The sequence below is a fragment of the Ornithorhynchus anatinus genome, chromosome X1 (genome assembly GCF_004115215.2).
Source record: "Ornithorhynchus anatinus isolate Pmale09 chromosome X1, mOrnAna1.pri.v4, whole genome shotgun sequence".
Lineage (NCBI taxonomy): Eukaryota > Metazoa > Chordata > Mammalia > Monotremata > Ornithorhynchidae > Ornithorhynchus > Ornithorhynchus anatinus.
In genome coordinates, this window is record NC_041749.1 from 70,905,863 (window position 1) to 70,932,981 (window position 27,119).

Genomic DNA, 27,119 nt, shown 5'->3' on the forward strand with positions numbered 1-27,119 from the left:
CCAGATTACCCTGTATCTACCCCAGCGCTTAGAACAGTGCTCTGCACATAGTAACCGCTTAACAAATACCAACTTTATTGGACATAACAGGGTCTGCGGTGTGTTGGGGTTACTATCTGTAGGAGGCTCAGAGTATAGAAGTACAGCTGTCTATGCCTTTTATACACACACCCACCCTCTCCAACCGTGTCTCTCTCTCTCTCTCTCTCTCTCTCTCTCTCTCTCCTCTCTCTATCTTGACAGTCGGGAGAAGTTTGTATGCAGCTCTGATGTGGCTTGTAAAGTTCAGCAAATGGCCTTCCAGCACCAATAATTTCTCACCCCTGACCTATATTGACATATAGTGTTCAAACACTCAGAATTTGACATATGACCTATATTCTTCAGAAACTCTTATACAGCCCTGAGTAAAAGCCATTTCATTTTATAATTAAGATTACAATAATAGCTAAATGCACTTAGCACACATTGCCCCCCCACTATTTTCCATTTAAGGGAATTTTATTTTCTTGTCATACAGGATTCTAACTCAATCTACACTTAGCACCTTCAAGGACTCTTTAATATGATTGTTTCTAAAAACTGAAATCATTTCTAATAAAGTTATTATAGTCCTTCCTTAATTCAGAGGTAAACCTCAAACATTCAATCTTTTCTCAAGAAACATATATGAAAACCCTCCCGCGTAGATTAACTTTTTTTTCGCTTTCTTCTGTGAAAATGAACGATGTGTGATTTAAAAAGTAGAAATTTTGTTTTCTTACTTTCTAGTATTGAGATAACCAGCCTTTCGGGTTAAGTTCCGATGGACAGGAAATTTTGTGATGTCAGGGTCGGGCATGTATAATGGGTCACTGGCTACTTCCAAATCCTCTATTGTCTGTTGCATAGTCTCTACTTCACAGCCCATTTCTCTTCGAACACTAATACAGAAAAATTGGAGCAAATTAATCCAGCTGCATGTGACAGAGACATCTTTTACCAATCATATTTCCATCAAATGAATTGCGCTTACCTGGAAAGGTTCTTAAAATAATTTCTTAAAATTTCATTTGTAATAATCAATTACATGTCAAGCTTCCTAGTCTCACTAAAATAGTAAAACATTTAACTTGGCAAATGGAAAAAAGAGGAATTCAAGTTGAATAAGAAGCTATTCCAAATATTAACTGAATGGTAAAAATTGATGAGCAATATACGAAAATGCCCACACAAAGTGTAGCCACTAAAAACCAGTAAGTAAATGCCTTTTTTAGATTGTGTAATTTGACCGTTACTTTACCATGTACACTATGGTAAACATCCCATTCCTTTATTTTTCAATCAATCAATGGCATTTACTGAGCACTTACTATGTGCAGAGCATTGTATTAAGCTTATTTCTTATGGGATCGGTTTCTCTTCACATGTTTGTTGAAAGATCAGTCAAAAAGGTAGAATAGTAGATGTCAGAAACAAGAGAGTATCCTGTAACCTCATCCATAATCTAAAGACTTCATACATGCAGGCTTGAACAAATGAATATTACTTTAATATGATTTTTTTCAGAAAATTTTCAAGAGAAAAATATACTTACTTTTGTACACTTGTTCCAATATTTGTTAGAAACTCTTCAAGCTGCTCACTGAGATTTTCTGAACCGATTTTAAAGAAGCTTATCTTGAAAAAGCAAAAGGTTATTGTTGAAAAGTCAAAAACCATTTTATGTGCAACCTTTCTAGGTTTAATGTTAACAATTTTGCTCATGATAATCACATGATCTAAATCAATTCTATCTTAAACAAAAAGTCCTATGCCAGTGGGTGGCTCAAGATATGGGTTGTTCAATTGGTGACAAGGCAATGGCAGTGTTCTGTGACACATTGGGCATTTGAGCAGACATATTTAAGAACATACTGCTTGACTGTAATGGGGCAAGAGGTAGGAAAAGGTGCTCTAAACATCACCTGCCTTATCAAACTCAAAAATGGCTCACCAGAAAACCACACCTGATAGACGATCATCTTACAAAAAATAGAAAACGAATGAAAAGACAGAAAATAACCATAGTATTTAATCACATATTTGCCTCCACTGCATAATTCTGACCTGCCGTCGAAGTTTTGAGGAGGAAATTAAATATTTGTTTTCTACCACATTATTATTATTATTATGTGCCGAGCGACTCCATGGATACACTTTCTCCAGAAAGTCGTGTCCACTGCCATAATCCGCAACCTAACAGTTTTTCCATTATCACTGTTATGGTCTCTATCCACCTAGTTGCTGGTCTGCCTCTTTCATGTTTTCCCTGGACTCTTCCTAGCATTAGTGTATCTCTAAAGAATTAGTCCTCCTGATTAAGTGTCCAAAATACGCTAATCTAAGTTGAGTCATTTGGCATTCCAAAGACCATTTTGGTTTAATTTGCTCCAAAATCCAATTTTTTGGTTTTCGGGCAGTCCATGGTATTCGTAAAAGCCTTCTCCAACACCACATTTCAAAAAAATTGATGTCCTTTCTATCCATTTTTCATTGTCCAGCTTTTAGAACCATACAGTGACTTCAACCAGTGATAGCTGAACATGCTGAGGCAGGCAGAGGAGAAGGGAAAGAGGGTTACTGTAATTTGTTGTGTGCCTGTTGTATGCAGCACTTGGGAAAATGCAAAAGAAGAGATACAATCTCAAATAATCAATCAGTCCATCATATTTGTTGAATGCTTATTATGTGCAGAGTACTGTACTAAGTGCTTGGGAGAATACAATATAACAGAATTGGTAGACATATTCCCTGCCTTCAAGGAGCTTACAGTCTATATGGGGAGACAGACATTAAAATAAGTAAGCTCCTTGTGAACAGAGAACACATCTATCAACTCGATACTTGTCCTTTCCCAAGTGCTCTGCACGCAGTAAGCTCTCAATAAATACGACTGGTTGATTATGGATACATCCATAAGTGCTGTGGGACAGAGTGGGGTGAGTAAAGGGTACAAATCAAAGTGCAAGGGCGAAGCAGAAGGGAGTGGGAGAAGATGAAATGAGGGCTTAATAGGGGAAGGCCTCTTGGAAGAGATGTGATTTTATTAAGGCTGTTAAGGTGGGGAGACTCATCACCTGTCGGATATGAAGGGGGTGGGAGTTCCAGGATGGAGGCAGGACGTGGGCGAAGGGTCAGTGGCAAGATAGATGAGATCGAGGTAGAGTGAGTGGGTTGGTGTTAAGAAAAGCAAAGAGAAGCAAAGTGAGTGTGCTGGGTTGTAGGAGGAAATCAGTGAGGTAAGATGGGAGGTGGAGGTAAGATGATTGAGTGTTTTATAAACCAATGGTATGGAGTTTCTGTTTGATGTGTCGGAGGATGGGCAACCACTGGAGGTTTTTGAGGAGTGGGGAAACAATGACTGAACGCTTCTGCAGAAAAATGATCCGGGCAGCAGAGTGAAGTACAGACTGAAGTGAGGAGGAAAAGGAAGGGGGAGGTCAGCGAGGAGGTTAATAAAGTAGCCAAGGTGGGGTAGGATAAGTGCTTGGAGCAACGTGGCAGCAGTTTGGATGGAGAGGAAGGGAGAATTTTAGCGATGTTGTGAAAGTTGACTGACAAGATTTGGTGACAGATTGAATATGTGGGTTGAATGAAAGAGATGAGTTGAGGATAACGCCAAGGTTATGGACTTGTGAGACAGGGATGATGGTGGTGCTGTCTACAGTGATGTGAAATTCAGAGAGAGGACAGGGCTTGGGTGAGAAGATGAGGATTTCTGTTTTGGACATTTTAAGTTTAAGGTGTTGGTGAAACATCCAAATAGAGATGTCCTGAAGGCAGGAGGAAATATGAAACAGCAGACAAAAAGAGAAAGATCAGGGATAGAGAGGTATTTTCTCTTCTTTCTCCTCCTTTTTTCTCTCTCATTTTTTTTCTGCTTTCCTTTTGGCTAGACTTAATTCTCCAAGTAACAGCCCTGCCTCTGTTCTGGGTTGCATAAATTTTGCTGAAGGTGGGGTAATTACAGGAGTAAATAGGAACTCTCATCATAGAACATCAGGATGTTACTGGATAAAAATACCAGCAATCATCCACAAAGAAGGAAGCCACTTGAGTTTGTTCATAAACTGGCCAAATATGAAGTCAACATTGTGGCACTGAGAGCACCTGGGGTATCTGATGACAGAGAAAGAGGATGGATTCACCTACTTCTAGAGAGGTCTTTCCTCTTAAGAGTGACACCACTCGGGTGCCAGATTTGCAAACAGACAGTTCCTCGACTCTGGCCTCCCAGATTTACCCATAAGTTTAAGTGACAGCTTGATGTCCTTATGCCTGCTTCAAAAGCAAAAGGGACTTTGCTACCATCACTAGCATATATGCCCCAGTGATGGCAAAAAACAAGAGAAAGGAAACTTTTATATGACGATCTGGATAAGCTTATCATATCAGCTCCAAATCTGAAAAGCTAATCATCAAGGGGATTTCAATGTGAGGGTGGGTAATGATGCTGAAACATGGAAAAAAGTACTTGACTCTCATGGGACAGGACAGCAATGGTCTCCACTGCTGTTCAGTAAAGGTGCCAAACATCTGCTCCTAATCATCAACATTATCTTCTACCTCCAATTAGAGAAAGACATCATGGAAGCACCCAAAGTCTAAACAAAGTCATCTCAAAGATTATAGCATGATTCATCAGCAGGATTTGAAAGATGTTCAGATCACTGTGGCCACATGCAACCAATGCACTGAAAAGTGGCATTCGAAACTATTAAAAAGATATCATGTTTCTCATCACGCAGAGGATTTTGCCCCAGATTTGACTCTGGGGTTTATGCGATGGACTCCTTACAGCTGCCTAGAGAAGACAGGGGCAGACACTCTCTTGTCCTAAGATCACGTGGGCTTAATCAGGGTATAGCCACGGAGAGCTTCAACTCACTCCCAGGACTGTTGTCTGCTGTGCCAAACTGGAAATATCTGCAATGACAACCTTACCCAATTGGAACCACCCTGGATAAGAGGACTCCTGGATTGTTTCATCTTTGCTATTCGGTCCCAAAGAGCTCCAGTTGATGCACCCTGATAATGTCCAAATAATTCATTGCCAAGATCCTTTGATTTGATAGAGCTGAACCCTCAAGAGGCTCAGGAAACTATTGTGGGGTGGGGTTCTGCTGACTTGCACCCCTACAGGTTCAGCAGCTAGTGGGGAACTCCCTTTCCAAAGCAGTAGTGTGTTCTCCTTCAAGTTAATAAATTCACACAGAAGTAGATGGCACAAACTTCCCTCTTTGGAGAAAAGCACAAGCAAATCACTTAACTTCACTATGCCACAGTTTCCTTATCTGTAAAATGGGGATTAAATATCTCCTCTCTCTCTCTCTCAGATTGTGAGCTCATATGAGGCAGGGACTGCCTGACCTGATACTCTTGTATCTACCTCAGAAAACAGGGCAATCTAGTGTACAGAAATTAGATGGGATAACTGTCTTACAACAGAGACTGCAAGAAGAATATGACATAAAAAGAGAAATAAAATGGTACTGGGCACTGTAACAAATGCAACACTGCTGCCAAAGGCAGTATTTACATGTGCATGATGTGGAATGGAAGCTTTCCACTAGGTCACACAGCTTCACTAAGACATCTGCTTCTGGCAGTTTCCACTGATTTCAACGGGACTTTACTCGGTCCTCCATGAGATTATGGAACGCTCCCTTTCTGCTGGACAGCACTGTAACTTTTGAACAAGTATCATATTTTACTAACTGACAAATCCCATTCCCCAAGCACGTCACATAAAGGTTTTAGTGTGTGTGTATCACCACCTGTAGTGTCTTCAAACCTGAAGGACAGTTTTGTATACATAAATGCACACAGAATTGAATTCTGAGTTTGAAGACGTTACTGACTGCGATTTTAATTGGTGGGTCCAACTATGGCTGAATAAACCAATGTCTGACTAACAATCCATTCCACATCATGCGCAAGTAAATACTGCCTGCGGCTGCAAGGTTGCATTTCTTACAGTATCCAACACCACTTTATTTCTCTCTGTGTCATGTTCTTTGTTGGCCTTTTAACCCTTATTATGAATTGAATTTCAATTAACAGGTCTTTCAAAGCATAGATCCCCCTCGATATCCCCATCACATCCTTACGAAGACTTCTCAGTCCCCCAGGGACGGACATGACAGGACACAGTCCCTCCTTCCTCACCAAAAGGGCAGCATAAAGTGAGGGACCCTGAAAGGAGTCCCAGAGGACCCAGCTAATTCCCACCCCCTAATCCTCAACCAGCGATTTTGCAGAGAGGGCCTGCATGCCATATGGGGAACAAGGGGTTGGAGGAAGGGGAGAGGGGAGTCCGAATGGGGCAGAATATGAGGGCAAGGACAGTGTCTTTTACTTCTGGTCTACCCTCCCAAGAGCTTAGTACAGTGCTCTGCACATAGTAAGCGGTCAATAAATACGACTGAATTGATGCTCAATAAGATACAGTGCTCTGCACATAGTAAGCGGTCAATAAATACGACTGAATTGATGCTCAATAAGACAATTGATTGACTGACTAATTGATGGAAATGGGAAGTCTTCAATTCAGGAAACATAAATAGGTAATAAAGAGTCCCGTGTTTGAGCCCAACGATGTTGATATATAATGTGTAAGGATTTTGGAGATGATAGGGTCTCTACTCTCTTATCACTCCACTTCCAGGTGGAGGCAGCACTTACCAGGCAACAGAGGTACAGCTCATGGGACTCAGAGTCCTGGATTTAGGGAAAAGGGAATGATATGGGTGATGAGGCATGCTGGGAGAGAGAATCTCAGGAAAGAACTGGAAGGAAGCAATTTAGCCCTAGGCCACATAGCCCTCCCATCTTCCAACTCTAGGACAGTGGCATCCATGGGGAAGAGTGGTTTGGCGACACACATTGAAAATAAGGACCCCAACCAGAAGTTGAGATCCTTTAGAAGATGCCATCTGACATTTTTCTCTCCTATGAGGCCTCTCTGACTTCTCCTTCTCCTACATCATATCTCTGCCTTTTCTTCTCTCAGGTGGTCTTTGTCACTCTCACATACAGACTCTAAAAATGCATTATGAAAAATGCCTTAAATCTGGGTAGAGTACACCTGGACAATTATTCCATTATATTAAAAATTTATCTAACTCCTTATCAGTGGTCTAGAATATGCATGTAACAAAATTCAATCTCAAATTTAAAATAAACTTATTCCAAGTTTAACGCCAAAAATGAAAGCCAAAATTTACCTGAGCCTGCATATATCCAAGCAAAGGTTCTAATATAGCTATTTTTTTCTTGTACTGAAGAGTATTTAATGCACAGAAGTAATGCATCATGGTCTGGTGCTGTTTTTTTCTGGAGGTATACACATCTTCTATAACTTCATGCTTTACCTAATAAAAGAACAAAATAGGTGATTACACTTCGAATTTTGTTTACTTTTTGATACAGCTCATTTATCAGACATAAACCTATTTTAAAATTAGCACTGTGACACAATGGTTGGAGCTTCCCACAACCCTTCCTTTTGCCCAATGCTAAAAATTAAAAAAAAACCCAAAACAGAAGGTAGACTTTCTGGGAGGGGCACAGGGAGGATGGATGTGGGGAGAGCAAGGAGGGTGTGGCAGTGGCAACTCTTCTTCTCAAAGTGATAGTAGATGAAGCAGAATAGCCTAGTGGATAGAGCAGGGGCCTTGCAGTCAGAAGGACCTGGGTTCTAATCCCAACTCTGCCACTTGTCTGCTGTGTGACTTATCCTTGTCTGTCACAGCACTGCTGGCCAATATTCTGCCTAGGCACCTAAACTGTTTCAGTGTTCAGCTCTGCATTTCCAATGTAGATCTTTCGCTTATTTGCACAGTTTCTCTGGTGCTTTCGGGTGCATTACTCAAGTTTTCTTCAGACAGCGTCACTTTGTACCACTTGGCTGATGTGGTTAAAAAAAAACCGTTAGGGCCTCGAGGAGATAGCCGTCTGCAGACAATAGTTCTTGAATCACTACCTGTAGGATGTTGGATGGTGCTTTTTGTCTGCTGAGTTGGAAGAGTTTCCCAGAAGATGGAAATGTAGTCTTAGGCCAATATACAGGTCTCTTGTTGCTTACTCCAGCGTGGCTTTGGACAAATTTAACAGGACTGGGCATACTACATATCCCCGTTTTACTCAACTGGAGACAGGGAACTGATCAGACAGGACATTCCCAGCTTTGACATGTCTAGCCAGTCCATCGTGAAAGAGTCTCCAAACCTTAATGAAATTTGAGACATTTACTAAGGAATTTCCAGATCTACTGACGGACCTTAGGAAGGCAATTGAAACTATGAAAACTGTATAGAGACCTTGGTGCTTCTCCTTACACTCTTCCTGCATCTGACGTGCTGCACAGGTCATGTTCACTCACCCACACTGTGATCTGAAGATACCCTGAAGCATGATGTCAACAATATTTTCCATTAGCCAGTACAAGAGGACTCTGACTAGGATCTTAACAGCAATGAAGAATTGTGAGATGCCTAGATAGATGCCATCTAATTTTTTGCCATTCTTCTTGAAGTTATGATGGTGGCATTTTTGAGATACTGTGGCATCACCTCAGTACTCCATATATTCGGGAAAAGCTAGTTTAACTGTTTTAGCAGGGTGAGCCCTCCTCTGTAAATCTCAGCAAATGTCACCCAAGTGTTTCTCCATTTTTCACAGCTCTGACTGCAATGGTGACTTCCTCAACAGCTGAAGTAAATGCCATGCTTTCACATGTTAGTAAGGTTCTCTATGCTGTGCAAGGCCTTATCTTCAATCGCAGGTGTTACAGAGAATGGTTGAAGTGCTGCTGAACTCTTAGCAGGATTCCCTCCTTGACTGTGATGAGGGTGGAACCATCTGAGTCATCTTTACTTTTTAGAGAGGTTGCGATAATGTGATAAGGTTGTGATAGTGTTGTGAATCAGGAACAATGTCTCAATTGAGGCCCATGTAATCCTCCCAGAGTTTAGAATAGTGCTTCACACATTTTCTGTTGCCGAATTGTACATTCCAAGCGTTTAGTACAGTGCTCTGCACATAGTAAGTGCTCAATAAATACTATTGAATGAATTTTAAGTGCTTACTCTTGGTACCATTACTACTAATAAACCATTTTTTCATGATTCTCAATTTCTTTACAAATAGCCATTTGTTTAATGCTGATGTCAAACTATTCCTGGGATTAAAAGAATTTAAATGCTACAAACCTTTTCATTTTCTCTTTTTTTAGAGAGGCGGCTGTATCTATTAATTGCGGTGTCATGATCTGAAAAATAATGTATTCATGTCAAGGATATAATTTCCACACAAAAATATACCTTTTAACTGCTATCATTTTGAGAAAGTGCATTATCTCAAGGGAAAATTTCCCCTAAACCATATTGCTTTTATTATAGCTAATTATGGAGGGGGGGGTGTTGGACAAAAGATACCAACTAACAGTGGCATAGTTAAGGAACCCTGGGCCCTGATACATGCAAGCTACCTTGGGGTCCTCCCAAGTGACAACAGCAGGGAGGAGGGAAGTGTTGTCAGAGACAATCTCTTCTCCAAAGCAACAAAATCATTGAGTTTAGTTTTCCAGCTGCCTACAGAAACCCTAGTGTCACATCTCCATGACTACCCTAGATGTGTGAAGAGTGCACTCAGGAGTTTGGACCCCAGAATTTGCATTTCTGGCTCTTATAACTGCTCTGAAAGCATGGCTCTGTGGTTGCTTTGGCAACTGGAAGCCTACAGAATGCTTATTATTGTTTGGGAAAGCAGATGAATATGGGGTTGAGAAATTCAAAGGGGTCACTTCAAGAAACATTAGTGGTCCTTCCAACACATAAATAGCTCCCAAAATGCACCTAACCAAATCTCTCATTATTGGTTTTCACTGGAGTTAATTAGGTTCTTGAAAGTCCACAAGTATAGGAAAGGTTTAGAGTGAAGGCTTACGGAACAAATGTGGTAGAAATTCTATGATTTCAGTCACACTGGACAAAGCTCAAGGTCTGTGACGCTCAAAAATAAACACTCCAAGCCTGCACTATACATTACAGGTAGGCATAGTGTATACATAATGTAGGCATACACAGTATATAAAATTAATTCACTCATTTCATTTTTATTTAGCCACTTAAATACTGTTACTTGATACATGAAAATTACTCTAGAAAAATTATGACTTCCCTGTTCAAAGGACTTCCTACTAAAGACTTGCTCCTCCTCCTAATATTCTTTGTGAATTTTTTTTGGTCTGTCCACCCCATTAGATTGTAAACAGTCTACAAATATAAAGTAATAAAATATATGATATGTACATAAGTGCATCAGGAAGGTGTGACTAAGTGCTTAGGTGGTATAAAAGTGCCAAAATGGCAGTTGGGAAATATACCATGGGGGAGAATAGATGTTAATCGCAGAAGACCTCTTGGAGGAGATGTGACTGCAGAAAGATTGGAAAGGAGAGAGATCAGTGGTCTGCTTGATGTTGTCAGGTCCAACAAAAGTGGCAAATTGCAGCAACACAGCACAAGGGATTTATTAATGCAATACTAATACAGAGCTGCATAGGTGAAGACAGAGTCTGTTGCCCTAAAAGTGCTCTCAACCTCATCCACAAAAGGTGGTGAGCTGGGTGCTCCTTCACAGAATCAACAGGATCCAAGCAAGTGTGGCTGCAGTTTCCTTAAATGACAGCAGGGTGTGGCTGAAACTGAGGAGAGAGGAAGGTTTGGCTGAAATTCACCACACAGGGAGGGTATGGCTGAAGCATGATTTAGGAAAATAAGCTAGATAAACAAAAATGGAAACCAAAAGCAAAATGGAGTAAGGCTGGTTAAGAGTTAGTTTCCACAAGGTGGAGCGGGAGGGAGTTCCAGGCAAGAGGGAGGGTCCGACCAAGTGATGGGCAATGGAAGAGATGAGAGGAGGCAGTGAATAGGTTAGCCTGAGAGGAATAAAAAGTGAGAGCTAGGCAGTAGTGGGAGAAAAGAGTAAATAGGTAGGTGGGAGAGCTGATCAAGTACATTAAAATGAATGGACAACTCCTGGAAATTTTAGGGGAGTAAGGAGACTTATGCAGAATGTCATTTTAGAACAATCATCCTGATAACAGACTGCAGTATGTGGACTGGAAAGAGGAGAGATTTGGAGGAATGAAGAGCAGCAAGGAGACAGATGCAGTAAACAAACTGAGCTATGACCAAGTGCCTGGACCAGTGTTGTGGCTGGATGGATAGGAAGGAGCAGATTATGGAAATATTGTAGAGGGTGAACTGACAGGTGGTCTGACTATGGAGGCTGAAAGAGAGGGTGGCATCAGGAATAATTCCAAGGTTATGGGGTTGGGAGAGATGGTGGTGTTGTCAACTGAGTTGGGAAAGTTAAGCGGAAGAGAAGATTTGGGAGGGAAGATGAGGAAATCAATTTTGGACATATTGAGCCTGAAATGTCAGTGGGATATCCAGATAGAGCTGGAGGCAGGAGGAAAGGCAAGATTGCAGAGAAAGAGAGATGCCAGGGCTTGCGAGGCAGATTTGGGAGACAACTGCATATACATGACAGTTGAAGTCAGGGGACCAGATGAGCTCCTCAAAGGGTGTTTGTGTGTAAATTTAGCTTCTGAAAGGCAGTGATCTTGTATTATGCTTCTGTTGTACTCTTCCAAGTGCTTAGTACAGTGCTTCACACTCCATAGGCACTCAATAAATGACACAGATGATGGTTTACAAATTACTCAATTTTCGCTTAGATGACATGATTATGGGCAAAAAGACACAGCAAATATCGAAGTCCATATTTGGGAGGACACTGTGTAGCCGTGAATGCCAGGCTCGCATTGGCCTTCAGCCACACTCACACCATGGGTAACTTTCACCAGCAGCATCAGCAGCATCTTACACAAAAGACAAATAAATGAGTGCAATTTTAAAAATCATTAATTTAAATAGTTATTTGTTTTCTCAAGTCAATGAGGGCTAATTCTTCCCAAGGCTATAACTATGCCTTCAAAATTGACCTCAGACACTTTCTGATTACAAATATACATCTCCTAGAGGTTGCGATTTAAGCTTAATGGCACTTACCCTGACTAGCCATCTGGAACACTTCTTTTAAAGTTAATATTTCTAAAAAGAAGATTCAAATGTAAGAATCAGTACAGTTTAGTATTAAGGAGAGCAGCTAATATGCTGTCCACCCTTTGGTCACTCACAGCTTACTGACTGGGTGAGAAATGTACAATTACTTTCTTTTTACATTTATTTTTATATGCTAAAACTATTAGTGAATTTCAACTACAACCCTTAGAGTAAATCTGTCTACTTGTATACTCGGGTTGATAAGGACATCACAGATAATTGTCAGTCGAGAGAAAATTTTTCGCTGTATCAGTTTCATATCAACAGTGACTACTTTCTATTTGGTTGGCAGAGGAATTTCAAGGTCAGCTAGGGCACAGTTGGAGCAAATACCATGCCTTTCTCAGGAAAAAACCAACAAATAGCACATGTTTTAAGTGCTGTGGATTCTTCTGGGCTATGACCTGAAATTTTGAGATACAGAGATAAGCAAATTACTTAATATAATGCCATGACCTAACTATTCCATTTACGGTTCCTTTACATAATGAAGGAAAGTTAATGAGTTAAAACAATAAGTGAAAAACATGACGACAAAGAACCTACATGGAAAGTGACCCATAATACACAAAAGGTAGGTAAAAAACAATCAAGCACTCTTGTTTAGAAAGCTAAATGACCTCCCTCTCCGAAGCAATATCCCCAAAATTCGACATATAGCTCTCAAATGCAACAATAATACAAAATGCACAAAGCTTTAACTGTACCTGACAGTGACGAATACTACTATTTGAGTCCCTGATTTACTTCCAATACCACGAGACAGGTATCTTAATACTTCTTCATGGTGGAGACGTTACTGGAGTTATGCTTGATTCAATAAAAGAAAAAGGCAAAATACCCTGACACTTTAAGAGGTAGTCTGGCAATCCCATTACTCCTGTTACAATTATTAAAAACAGGAATTATTTGAAAGTTTGCTTCATTACCTTTTAGATCCCGTTCTTTAAACTGGGATATGGGGAACATCATAGCGTCAGCAAGTTGAGTTGAAAGTACTGCATGACAAGAGCTGAGCTAATAAAAGCAAATAAATATAGAAAGGAACAAAATTATTTTAATTACAATTGAGCAAAATCTGATAGTCTTCATTTTTTGAGAAAAACAAGTTGATAGTCATGAATCATTCACAGTTCTTTGCCCCTGTCCCTCTTCTTGCCTTCCTACCTCACAATTTCAACTACAGCCAGGGACAGCTTTCTCTCTATCCAGCATAATCTTGGTTCTCCCCCACCCCCGCCGGCCCCCAGCCTCCCCAGGTCTAGTTAGCTCGGCTCCCACCCATCACTACCAGGCCCCAGTTCTCCTCCTTCAGACTACATGCCCTTTTGGGTCGCCAATTTATGACTGTGATGCCTCTTAGATGACTTGCAATGGCCATACTCTTCACCCTTCTCACCTTCTCCTCCTCTCCATGCATTCGAAGTTTTGGTGTAATAGCATCTGATAGCTATTACTAATGGCAAAACTCAGAACATTACAAAATAGGAAATGTCGTACAACACACCTGCTTACCATTACCGTTTTAAAGAAGTAGCCCATTTGTACCCAGCCTATCAAAAATGGTAACTCTTGCTGACACATGACCTATTCAACGACTCATTTGAAACCAAGTAAAATATACGAACCACTTGCCTCATCAATTACTTTTGCAAACTGCTGCAGAGTAGAGTTCATAACTTCATCATCTCCCCCTAGTGGAAAACGCTAAAAAAGTGAAAAAGGAGCACATTCATAACACTGACTCCTCATGGATGGGGAAAATGTCTATTTTTGGTCTAATAATTTCAAAACATAACTTTTGAATGGAATTTTTTAAATAAATATTCTTCTCCTCCAGGAGAAAGCAATAGCAACCCACTGAATTTAAATAGCCAGAGAAGCATTTAAATAACTATAGGATAATTTAAATAACCGAGAAGCAGTACGATCTAGTGGATAGAGCACAGGATTGGGAGACAGGAGACCTGAGTTTAAATCCCAGCTCAGCCACGTGCCTGCTTGTGTGACCTTGGACAAGTCACTTTAACTTCTCTGTGTTTCAGTCTCCTTGTCTGTAAAATAGGAAATATTTGTTTTCCCTCTCCGACTGAGCTTCGTGTGCGACAGCAACTCTGTCCAATTCGATTATCCTGGGGTCTTCCTTGACACTTAGCACCTAAGCAGCACTTTACAAATATTACTCTTACTAGATTTTGGTTTTGACAGCTATTTTGGGGAAATTACTTAAAATCTGAGCAAGCCCTTTCTGTAGTCCTTCAAAATGTTATTCTACTGAAAATATTAATGGAATTTAACAAAAATCTGTTGTCTAGCAATACTTAAGGAAATAACACTACCGGGCCTTTAAAGATAGATTTGTTAACCACAATATTTCAGAAAAAGTCAAATGGGTTCCCAACCCCTCTGCCAGAGATTTATTAGGGCAAAAGTGAAAGAAAATTCATAGTCCTGTATCAGCTCACCATCATAACAGATAAATTCTTATGTATGTTTAAATTAGGTTTTAATATACTATACCTGTTTCTCATATTCTTTCAGAAGTTTTGAAGTCAGATGTGTTGCTGCACTTAATTCATTCTAGAAAAATATGATATACATTTCACATTAGTAATGATACTGACTAATTTATAAAACAGGAAACAATTATAATTGAAGATGCCCAAAAGGTTGGTATATATATATCTACAAAATGCTGTTTTATAACTCACTTACAGGAGAACTATACATACTGTGTCTCGAGGTAGTAGAATGTAGTAAGAACTGGAAACCAAGTAATAAACTTAGCCCTCCTGATACCTAGAATAAACTAATACTAATGATGGTATTTGTTAAGTGCTTACTATGTGCCAAGCACTGTTCTAAGCGCTGGGGTAGAGATACAAGGTAATCAGGTTGTCCCCCGTGGGGCTCACAGTCTTAATCCCCATTTTACAGATGAGGTAACTGAGGCACGGAGACGTTAAGTGACTTGCCCAAAGTCACACAGCTAACAAGTGGTGGAGCTGGGATTAGAACCCATGACCTCTGACTCCCAAGCCCGGGCTCTTTCCACTAAGCCACGGTAATACTAAACCTGTTTCTGTAAATAGATTTTAATTGATTTTCTAATATGAGGTGATGATTTTCTAAATAGCTGACGTTAAGGGACTAACACAAGAGCTAACCAAAATGTCCAGGTAATCACACAAGCGTATGAAAATAGCAAAATATTAAGTGGCATATTCATTCATTCAATTGCATTTATCGAGCACTTACTATGTGCAGAGCACTGTACTAAGTGCTTGGAATGTACAACTCAGCAACAGATAGAGACAATCTCTGCCCAATAACGGGCTCACAGTCTAAAAGTTAAAGTTCCAACCATGTCAGAGGATGGGAAGTAAAGCATTTCTTTGTTGCATTTACCTCAATAAGCCCCTGCCTAGCATAAATAAAAAGACCTCATGTCTCCTTGGGGAGCTCAGGTGCTCCCATGGCTTCAACTCCCACCTCTATGCATATGGTCCCAGATCTTCCTTACTAGCCATGATCTCTCTCTTCAGCAATATCTCATTTCCTTCTGACTCCAGAACATCTCTACATGGATGCCACATGAGCAGCTGAAGAACAATATGTCTAAAACTGAGCTCATCTCTTCAAAATCCTTTCTCATCATAGTCGTCACCACCACCATCGTCCCCATCTCTCAAGCCCATAAACTTGGCATTGTCTTTGACTCCTCTCTTCCAACCCCCAACATCCAGTCTGTGGCCAAATGCTGTCAGTTCTTTCTCCACAAAATCTCCAGGATCTACCTCTTTTTCCCTTTTCGAATGGCCACCATGCTGGTCCAGGTACTTATCATATCCCAGAGTTGGATTACTACATCAGCCTCTTCACTGATCTCCCTGCCTCCGATCATTTTTCTAAAATGTTGTTCTAAACACGTCACCCCACTCCTCAAAAACTTCTGATTGTTGCCCATTCAATCAGTCAATGGAATTTATCAAGTGCCTATTGTAAAGCACCATGCTAAGCACTTGGGAGAGTACAATATAGTTGTTAGGCACGATCCCTGCCTCCAAGGGACTTACAATGCAAAATAAATAAATTATGGTATTTGTTAAGGCTTACTGTGTACCAAGCACTGAAGTGGATACAAGCAAATCAGGTTAGACACAGTCCTTGCCCATGTGGGGCTCACAATCTCAATCCCCATTTTACAGACGAGGTAACTGAGGCCCAGAGAAGTGGAGTGACTTGCCCAAGGTCACACAGCAGACAAGTGGCGGAGAAAACACAATCAGTTGGCAGAAACTATTGTTTTTACAGCACTCGATGAGCTCTCTCCTGTCATTTATCCACCATCCTCTTCTCCCACTACAGCCCAATTCATCCTTTTTGTTCCTCTCGAACTGACCTACTCACTATGCCTCGTTCTCATCTCTCTGGTCACCAACCTTTTGCTTACTTCCTCCCTGGAATTCCCTACCCCATTCACATCAGGAGGTCCCCTGCTTTCCTCGTATTCAAAGCCCTTCTGAAATCACATCTCCTCCAGGAGGTCTTCCCAATTAATTTCTAATCTTCCCACCTTATATCCCAACTCCCAGGTCAGGATTTAGTACTCACTCCTGAAGCACTTATCTATATATCTTCTATACTCTATCACTGTCTGTTATCTGTTACTTACTTTCGTGTTTGTCTCCCGCTACACTGTAAGGTCACGTCTACTAATTATATTGTAGTATACGGTACTTTCCCAATCACGTAGTACAGTGCTCACGGTATGTTCTCAGTAATTACTGAGCCCTAGTTCAGTGAATGCCCTAGTTCAGTCTAGAATTAGCTCCCACCCATACCAGCCCAGCCAGGCATCAGCCACGGTAGTCCTGCTGAACCAGAAGTGCCATCAGAGGGGGCTTACAAGGTTGCCCTGGAACAGATTTCAGTGACTCCAAACTGGTTAGGGTTGGCTTTGTACTGACCTGTCCCAAGGATCTAGGCCAAATTTTAACAGAGGAAAATATGAGAAAAAAATAATTGAGCATCACAGCATAACAAAGCAAACCAGCAAAGTGAGTCCAAGGCAGGGGAGAAAATGAGAAGAAAAATAATTAATCTGTTGCATGGCTCCTGTGACATCTATATATATTTTTATATTAGCATATAGAATTTGCTCCTAGAAGTCTGAAATTAGATCATATCCACTACAGTTTAAAATCAAATCAGTAAAGAAACAGAATACATAGCCAGTCCTCTAATAATTTCACTTTGCAAAAAAGCACTGAAACGTATACAATCTCTACTATCCCCATTTCAGTAAGTTAAAAATCCAATGTGATGAATTAAGTACGCTACTGTAAACCAGGCGAAAAGACAACTTTCAAATCTCCTCCACCTCAGCTGTCACTGATCAATATGTAATATGATCAACTGCATTTAGTACTAAATGCCCAAATTCCTATGCTTCATAAAATTATCCATTTAAATGAAAAATACTATTTGATAAAAATGATTTTAATTGTCAACTCCGCTACTAAAAGGTGAACTCTAAAATTAACATATAATTTGATGCATACAGCATTTTTGCAATGCCTAAATATCTAGATAGCAGTTCTCATTTTACCTGAGCATCATAAATTCGGTGCATGGCTTGATATAACTGGTTCATGTAGTTGGAAATGGCAGCAGCATCTTCTTCAAATACACCCAGCAAGGACCTTGTCTATACCAAATAAGGACAAGAATTTTACAGTTTAAAAAAATCATTATCTATTAAAAGGGAGAGATGTTGTAGCAACTATTAAAAGGAGGGAACCCAAATAGGGAACAAAGCAAACCAGGTTTTTAAATTTTGCTCCTCCACATGGCAATAGGAGTCTGGATCCCCGTGAAGGCCAGGGAGGTGGCCATCTCCCTTCCACCCATTTCCTTGGGCTAACGGCCCCATCCCAAAGGAGTAGAATGTTAATGTTGTATCTGTTTTTCATCAAAAATGGTTTTGCCTGGTTTGGGGAGTTGCTCAAGGGCTATTCCCTCTAAGCAGTAATGAGCTTATATTGTTTCCCTACATTGAATATTCTTGAATTGTAATTTATTTTTTGATATTTTGAATATATTCCAATTGTCTTCTATGTCTGTCCTCATCTCATTGAGACAATGAGCCCCAATGTGGGCCAGGAACCCAATCTTAATTGATAAGCCAGGTAATTTTCCCAGGAATTAATGAGGTGTACTGCATATGTTGTAAACTTATAATAAATCCTGATGATGATGATGACATACTGGTTTTATGGCCAGAGAAGCAGCGTGTCCTAGTGGATACAGAACGGGCCTGGAAGTCAGTGGACCTGGGTTCTAATCCCAACTCTGCCCCTTGTCTGCTGTGTGACCTTGGGCAAGTCATTTAACCTCTCTGTGGCTCAGTTTCTTCAACTGTATAATAGAGATCCAATACTTGTTCTGCCTACTACACAGACCATGAGCTACCTCCTTGTGGGACAGGGGCTGTATCCACCCTGAGTAACTTGTATCAACCCTAGTGCTTGGAACAGTGCTTGACACAACAGTAAGCCCTTAAAACCCATTACTATTATTATTTTTATTATGGCCTAGTGCAAGACTCTTAGGAACTTTTTTTTCTAAAAATAGAACTGTTTTTCAGTCATGTCACAGAAGCTGGAATCTCAATGTGGTCAGCGAGAATTAACATCAAGGTGGATAATAGTGGAGTTGCCAAACAAGAATGAGAATTGAGACTCAGTCCTGGCACTTCAGGACTGAGAACCTGTGCAAAGGAACTGATTATAGACTCTATAGATTATGGACTCTAGATTATAGACTCTAGACTGTAAAATCATTAGTACATCTTGTATTGATTATGGCATGCAGCTCCCCTGAGTAGGATGTGTGGGAAGAATAGAAGATAGAAGGGTACTTGTAGTTTTTTTGTGATAAGCTGACAGGAAGCCAAGAAGCTGAATCATATCTCCTCCAGGGGCTTTTCCTCATGACGTTCTAGTCTTCCCGAGTTTATACCCTCCAAATGCTACTTCAGTGCTACCTAAATACTTAAGTATTATCAATCTGCTATAGCACTTCTGTACACATCTTAGATACCCATTATTTAAGCACTAATATACATATCCCTTTTCTCCTCTTCCTCCTCGGCAAAGTATTTTATTCTCTCTCAACTAGACGGTAAACTCCATATAGGCAGGGATCATGTCTAATAATTCTATTGTACTCTCCAGAAGTTCAGTGCAGTGCCTTGTACGAAGTGTGCCAGAAATATGATTGATTCAATTTTGTCTTTTTCCAAAGCAACAGATATAAATAATGTAGTGTAGATCAGAGCAGTGAAAAGGTAACAAATGCATTGTTTCAACAAACTTGTTACGCGGCCTTGGACTGTTTACTTTCTTTCTCCCTGTCCCAAATTTGACTACAAAATGAGGCTTTCATTTACCACTTTGGAGATGCTGTTAATAATATATTTTGCCACGTCCCAAAACTCTCCGAATACGTTAAGCACACTATACATTAGCTGCCACTATTTCAAATTACAAGCATACACCACAAGACCACCAGGTTATAGTCTTAGAATATGTAATTGCATTGTGTATGGTTGAATGAGGGACTACATTTCCCCATAGACTTAGATGTTACAATTTAGGATTCAAGCCAGAATGGAAAAGTAATAGTAAATTCCTTTATGTAGTGAATACTATAATAGGATATCAATCAATGGTATTTATTGAGCAGTTACGGTGTGCAGAGCACTGTATCAAAATGTCACCATACCACTGTTTATCTAATTACAGTAATTCAAAACACAGCATCACAACATTAAATGAGTTGTAATATGATCATGGATCTGTGCATAAGGCTAGAGAAGCAGCGTGGCTTAGAGGAAAGAGCATGGGCTTGGAAGTCAGAGATAGTGGGTTTTAATGCCGGCTCCGCCACTTGTCTGCTGTGTGACCTCGGGCAAGTCAGTTTGCTTCTCTGGGCAGAAGTTACCTCATCTGCAAAACGAAGATTGAGACTGTGAACCCCATGTGGGACAGCCTGATTACCTTGTATCTACCCCAGTGCTTAGAACAGTGCTTGGCACATAGTAACTGCTTAACGAATACCATTATTATTATTATAAGGTTGTTCTTCTGACTGTGGCAGTGGTCTTTCAACTTTAATGAAGAATTTGTCCTATTTAGGTTGATCAGCCCTTTTTTTACAATACGTTCCTTGTAATAGACTAACTCCTGAATACTTCTGAGCATCTCTGAATGCTTCTCTCCATTAGGGCACTTTTCTTCAATGATATTTATAAATGTACTCTGCTTTCTTGAAAATTGATGCAAGACTTTTTCATTCTAATCATTTTTAGCTGGTGATGGAAAAACCATAACTACTTCCTCCTCTGTTTCAGCATCTTCCAATAATCCACTGAAGTTTCAAGTTGAACGGCATGCTCAATGGACATTTCTTCTGAATGGAATGCGAATAACTCAGAGGCATCTGCCTCATCAATTTCTAAATTACATTGCTTTCTTAGTTCAACAGCTTCTTTGGTTATCTGTTAAGGGGTCTCTCCTACAGTTTGAGAATCTGACACTAACCTTGGCCTAGCTTCCTTCAAGATCTATTCATTCTTGATTGCTTAATCTCAGCCCAAGTCAGGAGAAAGCGGGGAGGGATTTACTTACCTGTATCTCTCAGCCAGAACATCACACTTTTGCGTGGGTTAAGGCATCCTCAAACAACATAAGTTGTATCCCCAGAGTGTTAACAGCATGGGCTAGGTATCAAAAGCAATACCTACCCTGAGGTTGTATGTATGTAGAATGTCTATAACCTGGGGTATACCAGAATAATATATGGAATAAAAATAGTGTTTATTGTTTGTTTTAACTGAAGTGAATATTAAGGATTCAAAAAGTAGACAGTGAAGAAGGGGAAACTAAGTTCTCACTTCTGCTATCTTACCTAACTGACCTTCTGGTAATTCTTCTCAAATTTACTTCCCAAATTATTCCCTGAAATATGAACTATAAGGTGTCATGAGAAGGCATCAAACAGTATATGGCATCAACACTGCAAGGTAAAAGCTGCATATAAGTCATTTTACCTCACATTATCACACTTTCTTATTTTGCCAACCTCTACTCCCTATGCTTTGTTCTCATCTGTCTTGCCTCTGACTTTGCTCACGCTTTCCTTTCTGCCCAAAACTTCCTCTCCCCTCACACTGGGCTAACCACAGATGTCTTTACCTTCAAGGCCCTTCTGAAAGCCCACCTCCTTCAGGAGGCTTTCCCTGAATATTCTCTCATCTCCACACTCCCTTCGACTGCCACTTCAGCACTTCCACATTACCTGAGGAATTCAGAACTAACCTCCACTCCCTACCCCGAGTCCCACTGCAATTATGTACACGTTTACACTCTACTGCTTCCCCCTACGTGTAATTTATTTTAGTGTGTGGGTCCCTTGTTAAATTATAAACTCTTTGAAGGCACAGTTCTATTAACTCTATTGTACTCTCCCAGGCACCTGAGACAGTGCTCTGCACAGAGTAAGTGTGCAATCCTGATTGGTCTCCAACATACACCTGGTAGGCGCTAGCAGGCCCTGCACAGGCTGAAAACTTAGGGCCCACCCAAACCAAACCTGAGTCCTAGGAAGACAGGGCACATATCTGTATCAACCTAATTTTTGAGAAAGTGATGGGCTGAGTAAGTGTGATGTTGGACATGCCTGATGAATTATGCAAGTCCCGTTGTTCCTGTGCATTCCATTTTAACTGTAGGCCGTAGTTCTTCTCACACATCAGAGGCTCCATCAATGGGAGTCTAAAAAAAAAGTCTGTAAAGAGCACTTTGGAGAGAGTTGCAGGCCACCCACCAGGCTCTCCTGGGTCAAACTCTCATCTGCCAAGAATAATAAATCATCACCGTGACTATCATTGAATGTCTTAAATCTTGAACCTTTGGAAAGGGGAAAATAAGCCTGGATGTTTGTAAGAATATGTTATGGCTTTGAAAAGGCTCCTTGGAATAGCCACAAGGCAGATACAAAGGTGAAACACTTTCAGGAGTATTCAATATTGTTAAAACAAACCCTAGCCTTTAATTCCCTCCATGAAAAGGTATTATCGTGGTGTAGAACAGTAACAGTGGGTGACACAGCCAATACAAGTTGGAATTACATGGAAGTCAAAGTGCTGTGGGAGACTATCTTTTGAAACTTATAGGAGATAAAGTACTATGCATGGAATGGGCACTTAAATACTTGGAGAATTTTAAAACGTTAAACTGCAAAATGTTCTTACCTTGATTACTTAGAAATATTCAAGATTACAATGTTAAAGTTTGCAAGTCATATAAATATTGCCTTTGCATTTCTCATTCATCTAGGTTTCCATTTCAGTACGGCAAAACAATTTAGAATGCAATGAACTCAATTTCATTCCAAGTGGCTGCAGGAGATTTCACCCTGCAATTTACTAACAGAAAACATCTCACTCATATCCACAATAATAATTATAGCGTTTATTAAACATTTACATGGAGCCAGGCACTGTGCTAAGTGCTGGGGTAGATACAAGACCATCAAATTACATCCAGCCCCTGCCCCACATAAGGCTCACAATCTAAGAAGCAGGGAAAGTGAGTGCCTTAGTACCTTTTTAAACTAAAGTATATAGAGTTTAAGTGACCTGCCCAAGCTCACATAGCAAGCAGCCAGAGGCAGAGTCTGGACTAGAACCCAAACTTCCTGGGTCTAGGGATGATGTCATGGTTTCTGGAGCAAGCCAGAACCTTGTGGTCTTGCAGTAGATACCACCCCATTTTTACAGATGTGGATATTGAGGCAAAATAAATAAACCTATGTGCCCAATAAATAAAATAAATTGAGGTTAGATAGAAAGCTTAAGAGAGATGTGTCCATGGAGTCGCTACGGGTTGGAGATGACTGGACAGCGTAAGACAAGACAACAAAACCTAAGAGCTCAAACGTTCAGGACTTCTTGGACCTCGAGGGCTCAGACAGCCTTTTATAGGCAGAAAAGAAAGGGTTGAAAACATCACCTTTGAGGATATATTACGGGAAGAAGTGTCTACGCCTTTTTTTCCCCCTCCAGTCAAGCCCTTTTTGAATCCAAATAATACGTATCAATCAAGCAATTATGCACCCATTTAAGGTCTGTAATTATATACAATATGCAATCTGGGGGCTGAAATAAGGAAGTAATATATTATGTAGTACTATGAGTAATCATAATATTGTATACATTTGTATTTGTTTAAAGTTATTGATATAAACTGAAACTAAATGACATAATTGTTACATATCCCCCAAAATAGTGGGGAATGTAGTAGAATAGGAAGGCATTCTGGGTTAGGAATTGAAGGTTCTAGTCCTAGTTATACAACTGGCAATTCACTGAGATATTTCATCTATGTCCTTTAGAGGCCACTTAGTTCTGAAACTTTTTGGATTCTATGAAAACTCTGCAAAAAGTGCTATTTCTGCTTCACTAAAGAAAATACTGAAACAGAAAGGCTTCCAATTTAAATATATTAAAATTTTGAAGCTCAGTTCTCATAAGCTGATGATTTATGGAATAGGAATAAGTAATAAACTATTACATTTATGGAGTAAGTAAATGCTTTGAATTTTTTTTTAATCTACAGTAGTTTGGAGCTTGTAGTTGTTTTCCCTCTCCCTAACTCCTTTTTTTATAACCTGAAGTGGTATATCCCGGTTGTAATTCTTTTATATGGCATTCATTATTATGGTATTTGTCAAGCGCTTATGTGTCAAGCACTGTACTAAATACTGGGGGAGATACAAGACAGTCATCAGATTTTGTTTTTGGCCTATCCATTTTCCTTGACTGACACTATTTTATTTCATATTCACTTACTTAATGACCACTGAAAAGCAACACGGTATTTAGCTTTCCTAGCTGAAATATAAAACTTTTCCTCACCAAAATTCGATCATCTAAAAGAATAGTCCAAAAGGAACTCCCTGCTTCCAGCCTCCTCCTCTCCAGTCCACACTTCAATCTATTGCCCAGATCATTTTTCTAAGTCATAGCTCTAAACGTGTCTCCCCACTCCTCAAGAACCTCTAACAGTTGCCCACCCACCTCCGCATTAAGCGGAAACTCCTGACTGAAGGCAACCATCTCTCTGCCCCAAACACTTTGCCTCTCTACTCTCCGACGACAACCCAATCCATACACCTTGTTCCTTTAATGCCGGCCTACTCACTGTGCCTTGTTCCTCTCTCTCACCACTGACTTTTAGCTCACACTCTCTTCCCTAACTGAAACTCCCTCACCCATCACATCTGGCATCCCTTTCCCATCTTTAATAGCACTCTAAAAATCACCATCTCCTCCAGGAAGCCTTCCCTGACTAATCTCATCCTACCACTCTATTGTCCCCCTGTACTGTACTACCTCTGCATTTGAGCTGCACCCTCTAAACATATAAGTACCATCCCTTCTCTTCCCACAGCACTTATGTATCTTTAAACTCTGTTGCTTCTCCCTACCTGTAATTTATTTTAGCCTGTCTCTCTAGTTGGATTTGAGCTCCTTCAGGGCAGAGGGCGAGTCTACTGTACTCTAATGTTTGCTCCCAAGCACTTACAGGTCTCTGCAAAGAATAAGTGTTCAAATACTACCGAAGGACACAGGGAGCAATGTAGACTCAAATTGTTTTTAGAGGTTTTCCATCCTCACTGAACTGGTCAGTTAAGTTCAAGGAAGGTGTAGCAACACTCTGAAAATAAAAAAAACACAAAAAAACGATAGGAGAGCTGGCAAGGCAGAAAGCCTAAGGGTCACATAAAATGTGTACATATTGTATTCAGTGTAGTTTTCGATATAGTGGCTAGCTGAGAATGGCTTGAACTGATCACATTGGCTAACTTCAGGCAGAGAAAGTTAGGTGGGACTACAAAACTGGCATCTGCTAAAATGACTTCAGAAAAGGTCAACTATGCCTTTGATGGTAGTGATTGGTCACTGAATATGGCCCCAGAAGAGATCATCAGGCTTGGACAGAAATAAGAGCTATACTAGCTATCTTTCCCCATCCTTTTGGTCAAAATGATAGGCACTTAACCCATATTAGACGGCTGAAGTGTAAATACTGAAAACAGTAAGTAGCAGATAGTCACCTACTTCCAAATGGGGCCTGTTTCGGATGTGTTTTCTTCCTTCCAAAAGGCAGAAAACCTGTAGATTTTCCCAAAACGGATCAAATGGCTGAGTGAATTGACAATCACAAGGGACAGAGTTTTTCTTTGAAAACTTTTATCCTATACCCTAAGGTTCTTTGCATTCGTTCCCGGTCAGTTTCATTTTTTTTCAACACATCCTCCAAGTCAACTCTGGTTAACTACCCCCGATCTCGATGCGGGTATTTCGCCAGTTTATGAAGCAAGACCACTCCGGGCCACAGGAATAATCGAACTAAACCATTATTCTCGAAATAGTATAGAATACACAGAGTAATATTAAGAGTCTTTATTATGATGAGTTGATTTCGTCCAAAGTTACTCTGAGCTGTGACATCGGAAGGGGCATTCGACAGTCACACACCTAGCAAGGGATCGTTTATTATCAGAGCTGTTGCTGCGGCACCGTTCAGATAGAATAAGTAAAAGCGTGCAAGGCGTGGCTGGAGAGTGTGTAATGACAAAATGCTGGGTTCTTCCACCCATCGCCCAGAAGTTACTAAGTGGCCAAATGCAATCTGAAGGGAAAATGGTGGCAGAACGGCCTGGTCTGGAAAAGATAGGGCGGCACGAGAATCTTTACATTCGATGTTTAGAGCGCGTAATCCCATCTCACCGGCGAGGGTGGGATCGAGGACCTCGGTGGGGCGAGACGGGGCAAGGCACGGCCCCGGAAGAGATGAGAGGGGGACGATCCGGGGGAGGGGGACGGGAACAGGTAAGACTCCACCTCTTCGTGGGGGAGGAAGAGGGACGGGGGGCCCGGGGGGGCCCAGATCCGATGCGGCTCCCGCGTGCAGAGCGGGGAGGGGCGAAGCCCCCGGCCCTGTCAGCGCAGTTCGACTAGGCCCCGAGGGCTCCTTCTGCTACAGCCCCCCGCAGCAGTCCCCTCGGTGGCCGGGGCGTTTGGGGCGAGAAGCCCGCCGGCCGCCCGACTGCCTGACCGTCCGACTGCCTGACGGCCCGGCCGACTCCCTCTTTCCTTCGAGAAAAGCGGGTCGGGTCGGGTCGGGCCGGGCCGGGCCAGGGGCGGCCGCGCCTCACCTGCGGGCTGTCCTCCAGCGTCTCCTCAATGGGTAGCTTGTCGATCCCCGCCATCGTGGGGGAAGAGGAGACGGCGACGACAGCTGCAGCGAAAACGGCACCCAATGCGTGCTTGACAGCAACTGGGGATTAGGCAGGGACCAGCCCCTGCCGCTGCCGCTGCTGCCGCCGCCGCCGCCGCCGCCGCCGCCGCTTCCGAGAGCGGCCGGCGGTAGCAGGCGCAGCCCCAGCGGGAAATCCCGCCTCCCGGCCCCTCGCTCTCCTCTCATTGGGCCCGGCCGGGGTTGCGGAGAGAGAGCCGGGGCGGTCGGGCCGTCGGGCGGTGGGGGTGTGGGTGAAAAATGAGGAAACGGACGTGCCTCCCCTCCCGTCTCCTCCCCTCCCCGGCTGACGAAGTTTGCCCGGGCGAGCGGCAGCTCCGCCTGTAGCTTGCTGCTGATCGGTCGTCGTTTGTCTGCCCTGTGACCTTGGGCGAGTCACTTCTCTGGGCCTCAGTTACCTCATCTGTAAAACGGGGATGGAGACTGGGAGCCCCGAGTGGAACGTGGACCGTGCCAGTCGCTCGTCTGCCGTGTGACCTTGGGCGAGGCACTCTTCTGGGCCTCAGTTACTTCATCTCTATAATGGGGATCGACACAGAGCCTCGAGAGGAACGTGGACTGTGTCCAACCCGAT

At 41.6% G+C, this 27,119-nt stretch overlaps 1 protein-coding gene across 1 annotated transcript in view; it reads right to left on the reverse strand.

The window, feature by feature from the left end:
- APPL1 (adaptor protein, phosphotyrosine interacting with PH domain and leucine zipper 1) overlaps positions 1-26,619 on the reverse strand; it is a 48,402-nt gene extending 21,783 nt beyond the window's left edge. The window contains exons 1-10 of the mRNA XM_029051157.2: positions 26,445-26,619; positions 17,767-17,865; positions 14,676-14,735; positions 13,791-13,862; positions 13,085-13,172; positions 12,102-12,143; positions 9,234-9,292; positions 7,248-7,394; positions 1,577-1,659; positions 765-923 (exon numbers count right to left, since the gene is read on the reverse strand). Of these exons, the coding sequence (XP_028906990.1) occupies positions 765-923; positions 1,577-1,659; positions 7,248-7,394; positions 9,234-9,292; positions 12,102-12,143; positions 13,085-13,172; positions 13,791-13,862; positions 14,676-14,735; positions 17,767-17,865; positions 26,445-26,498 (863 nt within the window). The 5' untranslated portion in view covers positions 26,499-26,619. The remainder of the gene's footprint in view (positions 1-764; positions 924-1,576; positions 1,660-7,247; positions 7,395-9,233; positions 9,293-12,101; positions 12,144-13,084; positions 13,173-13,790; positions 13,863-14,675; positions 14,736-17,766; positions 17,866-26,444) is intronic.
- Between the last annotated feature and the right edge of the window lie 500 nt (positions 26,620-27,119).